General features: G+C 45.5%; 4 protein-coding genes across 4 annotated transcripts; 3 read left to right on the forward strand and 1 right to left on the reverse strand.

The window, feature by feature from the left end:
- FPOAC1_005119 (uncharacterized protein) lies at positions 1-1622 on the forward strand (the record flags this gene model as incomplete). The annotated part of the gene is made up of 3 exons (XM_044849650.1): positions 1-597; positions 676-1378; positions 1429-1622. The coding sequence occupies 3 exons, from the start codon at positions 1-3 to the stop codon at positions 1620-1622; spliced, it is 1494 nt and encodes a 497-aa protein (XP_044708360.1).
- Positions 1623-2248: 626 nt separating this feature from the next.
- Positions 2249-3466, reverse strand: FPOAC1_005120 (uncharacterized protein; the record flags this gene model as incomplete). The annotated part of the gene is made up of 1 exon (XM_044849651.1): positions 2249-3466. One exon carries the CDS (start codon positions 3464-3466, stop codon positions 2249-2251), a length of 1218 nt encoding a protein of 405 aa, XP_044708361.1.
- A 1323-nt stretch (positions 3467-4789) lies between these two features.
- FPOAC1_005121 (uncharacterized protein) lies at positions 4790-5869 on the forward strand (the record flags this gene model as incomplete). Its single annotated transcript, XM_044849652.1, has 1 exon — positions 4790-5869. The coding sequence occupies one exon, from the start codon at positions 4790-4792 to the stop codon at positions 5867-5869; it is 1080 nt and encodes a 359-aa protein (XP_044708362.1).
- Positions 5870-6365: 496 nt separating this feature from the next.
- On the forward strand, positions 6366-9130 carry FPOAC1_005122 (uncharacterized protein; the record flags this gene model as incomplete). Its single annotated transcript, XM_044849653.1, has 3 exons — positions 6366-7228; positions 7280-8895; positions 8943-9130. 3 exons carry the CDS (start codon positions 6366-6368, stop codon positions 9128-9130), a joined length of 2667 nt encoding a protein of 888 aa, XP_044708363.1.
- Between the last annotated feature and the right edge of the window lie 1830 nt (positions 9131-10960).

Genomic DNA, 10960 nt, shown 5'->3' on the forward strand with positions numbered 1-10960 from the left:
ATGGGAGTTTTCCAGTCACTTGGCCTTTCACCAGCCAAGAAAGCAGGTGCAAAAGCTATACGCCGTCTCTTCGGTCGGGTGATGCCTGGCGAGGGTGACAGCGTCACTGCCAGTGCCAGTACCAGTGCCAGTGCCAGCGCCAGCGACACTGACCAAACTGGCATGGGTAACGCCAGTAACGGAAGCAACCATCGCCAGGAAATTTCCAAAGATAACAACGAGCCTCAGCCAAAAAGCAACACAGACTTTTCATCGTCGCCTTCTGCCCTGAAAAGTCAAACAAATACGACCACGACAGACTATCCCCAACAACAGGAAGATCTCCAGACAACCGCCACACGTGCTACTGCTAGCAGTATGCAGTCTTTCAAGAATCGACTTACCCAGTATGGGGATGCAGATAAAGAAAACCAACCCCCCGGCGTATCTCAGCTGCCTGAGTCTCTTGCCCGCCTGGAGCTTCAAGATGACAAATCCATCTCGACTTCTCCCAAGCCGACCACATCCGTCATCCCTCTTGAGCCGATATTCACAGACCCTGCTGTGGTAGCTGAGCGAGCGATGCACATGAAGTTTACAGAAGCAGCCCTTGATATGGTAAGCCCCCTAGTCTCCCCTTTAGGAACGTTTTCTCTGCGCACGTCTGGCCCATGAAAACTCACACAACGTCTACAGGCCCGGCTGGCTCTCCAAACCAACGAAACTCCTGTTGGATGCGTTCTTGTTCACGATGGACGGATTATCGCCCGGGGCATGAATGCGACCAATGTCACTCGAAATGGTACTCGTCATGCCGAGTTCATGGCGCTCGGTGCTTTACTATCTTACCCCCCAAAGGACGGGCCAAGAACGACGTTTCTGAAGCCCAAAGCTGAGAACCAGTCCGAGGCGGCTTCTGAGACATCCTCCATTGATTCGGGACCTCCAGATGAAGGCAATGAGGATGGAGCCAAGGGGCATCTTTACCCCTATGGACAAAAGTGCCATCCTGATGCGCGAGTAGACAGGTCGATTGTCAGAGAAAGCATCTTGTACGTCACGGTTGAGCCGTGTGTTATGTGTGCTTCTCTATTGCGCCAGCTCGGCATTAAAAAGGTCTACTTCGGCGCCGTCAACGACAAGTTTGGCGGAACCGGTGGTGTCTTCAGCATCCATGCGAACTCCCTTCCCGTCAGTGCCGATGGGCAGACTGCCAGTGCTCACCCCACCCCAAAACCTGCACAGCTTCCAGACGGTAGTGGCACTTTGGGTGTCTCCTATCCTCCAGGCGGGGGCGATGGAGGAAACATTGAGCCTGGTTATGAGATTGAGGGTGGCTGGGGCCGCGATGAAGCTGTTGGCCTACTCCGGCGCTTCTATGTTCAGGAAAATGGACGAGGTAAGTTACCCATCATCCTGCTTTTCTATTAGCACTCATTGACTCGTCAGCCCCTGTGCCTCGCAAGAAAGAAGGACGCGCAGCTCGACTAGCCGCTATGCTGGAGGGCGAGGGTAATGGAGAAGAGACTCCGAACTCTGAGATCACAACACCTGTACCAGAGGCCGATTCCATCGACCTCCCTACTTCGACAGAAACCCTCAAGGAACAGGTCGAGCCGCTTGCAGATCGCACCAATGTCTAGAAGAGCACGGCTGTGCCACTGCTGACTCATGTGAGGGACATGAACAACGTAACAAACAACGGATCCATTAAATAAGGCAGTAAAAAGCACGGTCCATTTCAAGAACACCGTTGATGACTTGGGGTGATGCACATTTTGCATGTGCAAAACAAGCTATTTGATGGACATGGTGTAAGCACCTGCTACATGAAACATGCCCGTTCTGGACTGAACGTGTCCAAATATTGCAGTATGATTTGAGATCAAGCGCGGCATAATGTAGAAAGATGTATTATATTCAAAATGGTATTATTAGAGACTGTTCCTTAGCTTGCTTGATTTTGAGATGTTACCACGCGAGTAGCTGACTGAGTACATGGGATACTAATGTACAGTAAACAGTCAAGTGATAGAGAAAAGACCCATCTATTGCAAAATAAGAGCCAGACTGGCTTGCAACATGAAAAATATAGATGTGAGACTGTTGAAGAGTTTATAATACTTCACAACCTAGGTGGAATAACTAATATCATAGGGCGGAAAGAGTGGCAACATGAGCAGTGCCTGCTGAGCTATTGTGAGAACAACAAATAATGATATCTCGAGTCAACGCAGATTAGGGGATACCTCTGTGTTTTGCTAATCTATCATGGCGGCGTAGAGGCCTTTGTGTTTCCAGAAGCAAATGCTCTGCTGATGGCTAGACCAGTCGCAGGATAGGACATGATCTTGTCATGTACTCCATACTTCAAGATCTCTAGTCGTATATCACCTTTCCTGGTGGCACAGACAGTTATTGAACCACCTTCTCCACGGCTTTGCTCGTTTTTGTCTACCCTGAGGAGCAGTGCTCCCTCATCCTCTGTCAAATTGTCCGCATTCTCCGCCATTCGGACAGCTTCCCTGTAGAGTTTAACGGAATGTTCCATGGGAATATCCGTATCGTCTTGAGCATGCAAAAGGGTGATGTCGTACTTCTCAGCCGACTTGACAAACTCGCCCAGTCTCTGCATATTATCCCAGGTACTTGAAAGCCGGCGCGCGAAAAAGGCAAAGAGTGGCTTCACCTTGGCTACTGGTGAAAGCACTGGAATGAACCCGCCGATGCGATATGTGGCCGACAACTGAGGAATATCTGCAAACGTTGCTGTAACGACGAGTCCGGCAAAATGAACTGAAGGCTCTTTCTGAGCCAGCTCATTGACGACTGCAATGGCTACTGCAGAGCCCAGGCTTTGACCAAAGATTACGATCCGCTCAGGCGGAATACCAGCAGTGTGGATGGCCCAGTTGGCTACGGTAGTAGCATCTGTGATGATGCCTCTCTCGCTGGGAGAGCCAGTCGACTCTCCGTATCCACGGTAGTCGAATGTTAGAACATGGGTATTTGTAGGGTCAGCCGAGTAGAGAAAACGGTAGCTGTCAGGGCGCCAACCACTGGCCATTGTGCCACTGGTGCCATGGAAGTAGAGGACCAATCGAGAATTTGGGTTTTCTTTCAGCAAATGGAAGTTGATAGTATCCTCAAAGTTCTCAACCAGGCCAGCCTCGGGTCCTTGTGCAATCAGTTCTTGTTGGTGCGCCTCATACGTCGCCAAAGGCAGCACATGCCAAGAGTGTAGCTTGATACCATCGGCAGTCGATATGTAGAAGGGTGTAACTTGGTGATGAGCGAACCCGAATTGCTCTGGTGTATTTAAATCCTTGAACCATGTCAAGGTAACTTTGTGGAGATAGATCGCATGAGCCTGAAGTGAAGGTGCAATAACTAACGCCCCCAGTATGCTGAAATAGAGCATGGCTGGAACACCAAGTGTTAGACCAAGCGCCAGCATGGTCGGCCTTAAGGCCGAGGACGAGGCCATGTTGGTAATAGGAGCCTTCGATATGGGACGAACAGACTCTGGCAACGATTGTAAAAGGCTTGAGGCTGCAGCAGGCTTGAGGTAGTACGCGCGGAGGGAAACTTTTGGTTGAATTGTTCAAGTTGTAGCCCATAAGTAACGCAAATAGATGGACCTCTATCAATGTGTCACCTAAGCGAACCGACCCCTGTGTTTCCTTCGACGAGTCTGATATACACAAGGTTAAGCCAACCGTCACCGTAACTGAGGAAGACGTGAGTGTTATCACAGAATGGGACGCAAATTTTGTATATGACCCGATACTGGCCGCTACTGTGCTTTCTTGGAGCATCGTTTGGAGCTATCCATCTTGTTTCGTGGGCAGCATCTTTCCCTTCCGAAACAGAACGATGGCTGTGGCGGATCAGTGCTCTTGTATCTGTCATAACATCTGTTCTTTGAATATAATTCAGGAAGATGAGTCTCAGATGGGAGGGGATGCTGACCATTGTCAAGGTTGGAAGCCCGTTGTTATATCTTGTCAGTAGAGTCGTAATGGCTGTAGAAGCATTTGTGGGTTTGAGAGCTATGGAACCAGCGACATACGAGACTTATGCACTTATGAACTATTGGTTTCATCTCATATAGTAGGTAGACATCCCTAGGGAAAATACAAACATTGAATATAGACTCTCCGTACAATCACTTTAGTACATACGACCAAAGGTAGTGGAAAATACGGGATCCCGTCCGCTCTCCCATAGTCAAGCCACTAACCGGCGGATTAGTAGTTGGGTCGGTGACGACCAGCGAATCCCCGCTGTTGTATGTTTTTGCTCTTTTGACTCTCTTGTCGGTTTCTCAAACTCAACACTCTTCCTTCCTCCCTTTTGCTCCCTTGGTATATCTTGTCCACCTGGTATATAAACTAAGGTATTGTTGAATCCAAAGGTACCTGAATGGATTTGTTTTATTGGTATATTTTAAATTTGAATCCACTACGGCAGTTTAAGTGGGTTAGTTAAAGTTGTATCTAAGTGAGAAAGGTGTAGAAATAAAAGTTGCGCTTTGTTTTGGCACTCCCAGTGTTGCACTTCACATGAAGATAGTGCTGACAGAGAAATCCTTCAAACCATCCTTGAGATTATAGTTGGTATGGTGTAGTTGGTATAGTTGGCTCTGACAGTCAAGGTGCCACCGGTCATTGCATAACGTTAGGATGGTAGATAACGTTATTGGTATTATAAAACATATCTGCTAAGGTGACATAATCTTCAACGTTGATAACGAAACAGGTCGAATTGCAAGAAATATATGAACGTGCATTCCGGCTAATATATCAGCATGGAGTTAGTTGCCCACCAAAGTGAAGTCATCACGATGGACAACCAAAATCGACGCAATGTACTAGTCACCGGCGCAAATGGTTACATCGGGTTGGCCGTTTGTCGAGCATTTGTTCGTGCTGGCTGGAATACATATGGCCTCATCCGGAACCCCAGAGCAAAAGAAGAACTCGCACTCTCTGAGATTATCCCAGTTGTTGGGTCCTTTACCGACCTTGGCTTTCTGGAGTCTCTCTTCGAACTAGCCAAGACTTTCGACGTGATTGTCAGTTGCACGGAAAAGATCCCCGGCTATGCTGCTCATTTCGAAGAAGTCATTGCATGTGTTGAGATGCTGGCGAGGCGAAGTAACAATGAAGGGGTACGACCCCTCGTGCTGTGGTCATCAGGCTGCAAAGACTATGGCACTACACCCCTCCACGATGCACCTGGTCTGGCTGCTCATGTCGAAGACTCGCCTCTAAATGGACCAGAAATACTAAAAGAGCGTACTATCAACTCAGCCAAGGTCTTCAACTATACCGATCTCTTCGATGCAGCGGTTGTGAGGCCAACATGTGTTTTTGGCTATTCCAGCAGCTATTATGGCACCATCTTTGACTATGCAGATGCCCAGCGAGCAGCTCACTCTCAAGTGCTTCGGATCCCTGGAGATGAGAACAGCATCATGCATGCAACACATGTGGATGATTGCGGCGACGCCTATGTGTCACTCGCAGAACATGAGGAACGGAGCGCCGTTGCTGGCCAGTCTTTCAATATCTCTGGCTATCGCTACGAAACTCTGAATGAGATCGCAACATCCGTGGCCAAAGAGTATGGGTTTGTGAAGGGTGTGCGTTTCGTGCCAACAAACGAAGCTGACCCTTCGTTTCCTCAGGGGCTGCATTTTGTATTCAGCTTTAGTCAATGGGTCAGAAGTGACAAGTTGCGGTCGCTTACAGGATGGAAGGACAGGCGTGCTTTGTTCTCGAAAGCAATACATGCACATAGGCTGGCGTACGAAGCGTTCAGAGGTCATGGGCATGCCAACGTTTCTGAGGTACAAAAAAGGATTGAGAGTGTTCTGACACAATAGAGCCAATGGCGGCTGATTGTTGTCTTTTTGTTACAACATATGTAGGTTGGCAAGCAAAACAACAAGATGTGTTGAATTATCGGATGCAGTGGCTAAAGACCAACTTAGACTAGGTACTTTATTTAGTGTACATACAGTACGTTAGTAACTTTGTAACGATTCGGCAGTGGTTGTCAGCTCAACTGCCTCGTTGCCTATCAACTCAATGCACCAGCAATCAAAGTTTAGTCTAGACCGGTGCCGAAAGTAAGACAAATTAATCGAATCAAACCGTCCTTGTTGAGTCTCACTGCGTACCCCACAATGACTTCAGCGCCAACCATGGAATGTGTGTGAGAGAGAGGGAGCATCGACAGCACATGAACGACGGATCCGTGGAAGCCGAGGCAACGCTGAATTGGAAGTCCTGTCCTTCTTTGCAGTGACATCTTGACCGTAGATTTAGTACAAGGCGCGGCATTCTGCAACCTGGACTGTAATCGACCATCAATTCGACATGGCGCTCAATCGCATCAAGTCCCGTGGGCGAGGGCACCTCGTAATCGACGACTACGACGCCAACAATGGACCGTCTAGTAATGTCATCGACGATGGACGCGTTGAAGTTCAGTTTCACGACAACCCTCAAGCGCTTGCCGTTTGGTGCCAGCATTTCAAAGACTCATTCGCAGGCGATATATCATCCTCGGAACGACTACAGCCCCCCGAACCTCGTCGAACGAACAGTATCGCGTTTGTACCAGGCGTAGAGAAGCCAGCTGAGGGTCCACGCCTCCATATCGCGATACATATCGTGGGATCGCGTGGTGATGTTCAACCATTCATACCTATTGCGCAACTTCTTATGAAACCACCCTATGGTCACCGAGTACGGATATGCACGCATGCCGCTTTTAAGGAGTTTGTTGAAGCTCAAGGTATAGAATTCTTCAACATTGGTGGTGATCCCGAGGCTCTAATGGCATACATGGTCAAGAATCCTGGGTTATTACCAAACCGCGACAGCCTCAAAGGGGGAGAGGTCGGGAAGAGACGAAAAGAGATGGCAGAGATCATTTCCGGTACTTGGAGAAGCTGCATTGAAGCTGGTGATGGAATGGGAGAGCCCATAAAGGCTGCTAATGTAGAGTCTGCCCATGATCTGTTCCTGGCCGACGTTATTATTGCCAACCCACCATCTATGGGCCATATACACTGCGCTCAGAAACTCAGCATCCCCCTGCATATGGTTTTCACAATGCCGTGGTCACCAACTAAATCCTTCCCCCATCCACTGGCTTCAATGAGCTATGGTGATGCCGATGCCAAGGTCGCCAACTATCTGTCCTTCATGATGATGGAGTTGCTCACGTGGCAAGGGTGAGTAACGTACCTGTTCACAATTGTTCTCAACTTACACGCTCTATCTAGCCTAGGGGACTTGATAAATAAATTCCGTACGCAAACGCTACATCTTGATCCCGTCAGCCCGCTCTGGGGCTTTCAACTCCTTTCCAGGCTTCGGATTCCGTTCAGTTATCTCTGGTCAGAGACGTTGATACCCAAACCATCTGACTGGGACGACCACCTCAACATTACAGGTTTCTCTTTCCTGCCACTTGCCAGCTCCTACACGCCCCCTCCAGACCTTGTCAGCTTCCTCGACAACGGATCCCTACCAGTTTACATTGGGTTTGGATCTATCGTCGTCGACGATCCCCAAGCACTCACGACCATGATCTTTGAAGCTATCAAGATTGCCGGTATTCGAGCCATCGTTTCGAAAGGATGGGGAGGTGTTGGTGCTGGGGAAGTCCCCGATAGCGTTTATCTCATTGGAAATTGTCCTCACGACTGGCTTTTCCAGCGTGTTGCAGCTGTTGTCCACCATGGTGGTGCTGGCACGACAGCTGCTGGCATAGCGGCTGGTCGACCAACTGTCGTTGTTCCGTTCTTTGGAGACCAGCCCTTCTGGGGACAGATGATGGCTCGTGCAGGTGCGGGACCAGTAGCGGTTCCATACAAAGATCTCACAGCAGAGATACTGGCTGAGAGTATCACATTTGCCCTTCAACCACATGTCGTGGCGGTAGCAAAGGAAATGGCGCTGCAGATTGGGGAAGAGGATGGATCCGGTGGTGCGGCTATGGACATACAGGAGCGTCTGGACATTGATAGCCTTCGTTGCGACCTGAGTCCTGGAAGACTTGCAAGCTGGCTCCATCGAAAGACAGGGGCCCATCTGAGCGGCTTTGCCGTCGGCTGTCTCAGAGATCATGGATTGATTGAGATGTCCGACATCAAGCTGCTCCGACATAAACACTGGTACGTGGACGAAGGGGCTGAGTCTCCCGCTATCGGTGCCATAGCTGCTGTGTCAGGCTTTGCAGCAGCCATAGGCACAGCAACGTCCGATTACACTGAAAGGTTGAGGAACTCTCCACACTCTAGGGCGACAAGGCGCCGTAGCAGCATAGGTTTGCCCATTGTCCCAACGGCAGAAAACAGTACTGTTGATGGGCATTCTCGTTCTCAAAAGGGACCACGAGATGTAAGTCAAGCAGATATGGAGGCACTTGCTCAGAAGATGGCAAGTAAGACACTTTACGGGGCCGAACCGGCTTTCTCAACTGCACGATTATGTCGCCCAATCACTGAGGCTCGCCGGGGGCGCAAGAACTCGTGGAAAGCTCGAGAGAGTGGCAGAAATGGACATGTCTTCTATATCACACGTGTGACAGGCAAATATGCTTGTGACCTCGCTGCGGCAACTGCCAGAGCGCCCGTTGCTTTCTTTTACAATGTTGCCAACGGCTTTCATAACGCACCGTCAAATGTCTTCGATGTTGATGTTCGCCGCCGAGATGAAATAACAGGACTGGGGAGCGGCGTCAGAACCGCAGGGAAGGAATTCTGTTATGGGATATGGGATGCCTTTAGTGGCATAGTTGTGAAACCATATGAAGACACAAAGGTCATGGGCGTCAAGGGTCTCGGGAGGGGCCTGTTGAGGGGTGGCCTTGGTATAATAGGCAACTTGGGTTCTGGTAAGTTATCTAATGCTAAACGAACTCTTGTACTAATGAGGATACAGCATGTTTCGGGCTCCCAGGATATACTTTGAAGGGGCTAGAGAAAGAGCTACTGAAAGGTTATATGACAAGATTAAAAGCAGAGATATTATTGATCCGACTTCGGCAAGGTATAGACGATTGGAGGAAGGCTACTGAGAGTGAGAAGGATGAAGTAGTAAGACGGTGGAAGGTTATAATTTCACTATAATTATATAATATATTAAAGGGTAAACTGAATTAATACTTTACTATATACCTCTTTACTTAATATACTTTTTCTTACTTTTAAGGATTATATTTTATTTTTTATTTTAAATATAATATAAAATAATAATTATATAATTACTTATTTATATTTATATAAAGTAATTAAAACTTTATATAAAAATCTATAAAATCTTTTTTTAATTTAAAATTTATAAAATTATTTAAATAATTCTTTTTAATTTTATAAAAAATATTATTAAAATTATTAAAATTATATTAAAATTATATAATTATTATATTAATTTTTAAAAATTAATATAATTTAAAAGAAAAATAACTTTTTTAATAAATTTAATATAAAAATAATAAAAAGAAATAATAATTATATAGTTATTATATTAATCTTTAAAAAATAATATAATTTAAAAAAGAAATAACTTTTTTAATAAATTTAATATAAAAATAATAAAAAGAAATATTAAAAAAAGTAATAAACCTATAAAACTATATAACTTAATAATTATTACTATTTAAATATATAACTTATAGTAAATAAAGCTATAAGCTTAGAAATTTAATAATAATATAATAGTATTAATAGTAATAAGAATAATAATACTATAAAGCTTAATATAAATTTAAATCTTATATAAGAATATAAACTTTAAATAAATAATAAAAAATTCTTTTTCTTTTATAATATAATAATAAAAATAAAGAAATTATTAATATTAATATTTAAAGCTAATATAATATATAATTAAGATTTTAATTATTTTATAAAGAAATAAAATACTTAAGAATAATAAACTTTAATAATAAAATAATATTATAAAGCTATAAGGCTATATTTTTTAATAAGGTTTAATAAAATTAATTCTATATTAAAGAATAAAAACTCTATTAAAATTATAATAATATTATATACTTTTTTTCTTTTTTACTTAATAAGATTATTAAGAAAAAAAATATAAATTATTTTACTTTAATTATCTATATAACGTACATGATAAGCGGGTGCAACAGACAAGCGAGTGCAACAAAAAATCCCGCAATTTACATCTTCTCAACTTAATCAATTAATTTTCAACCACCAAATATGCCAGACCCAAATATTGAGGCTAGGATTCTTCTTGCACTTCGTGCCCTTCAAAATGACCCAAAATTAAGTCTCCGACGCGCCGCAGGCATCTACCAGGTCCGTTATTGGACTTTATATCGCCGACAGAAGGGTATCCTTTCTACGCGTGATTCTATCCCAAAATCACGCAAACTATCTGATCTAGAAGAACAGATCATAGTTCAGTTCATTCTCGATCTGGATTCGCGAGGGTTTCCCCGCGACTGCGTTGTGTTGAGGAGATGGCTAACCGATTGCTCGCCGACCGCGAGACGCCGCCTGTCGGCAAGCGCTGGGCCTCTAACTTCGTCAAGCGACACAAAGACCTCAAGACGTATTTCCCCCGTAAATATGACTACCAGAGAGCCAAATGTGAAGATCCGACCATTATTCGCAACTGGTTTAGGCTCGTAGCAAATGTAATTGCGAAGTATGGCATCCGACCTGATGAAATCTACAACTTTGACGAGACTGGCTTTATGATGGGCGTTATTGCGAGCGGAATGGTCGTCACAGGTGCTGAAAGGCGTGGAAGACCAAAATCAGTGCAGCCTGGAAACCGGGAATGGATTACAGTCATTCAGGCGATCAATGCCGAGGGCCAAGCGATCCCGCCGTTCATCATAGGTGCGGGCCAATATCACCTCGCCCACTGGTACCGAGAAAGCAACCTCCCGGGCGATTGGGCTATTGCGACGAGTCCTAATGGCT

This window comes from Fusarium poae, chromosome 2 (assembly GCF_019609905.1).
Source record: "Fusarium poae strain DAOMC 252244 chromosome 2, whole genome shotgun sequence".
Lineage (NCBI taxonomy): Eukaryota > Fungi > Ascomycota > Sordariomycetes > Hypocreales > Nectriaceae > Fusarium > Fusarium poae.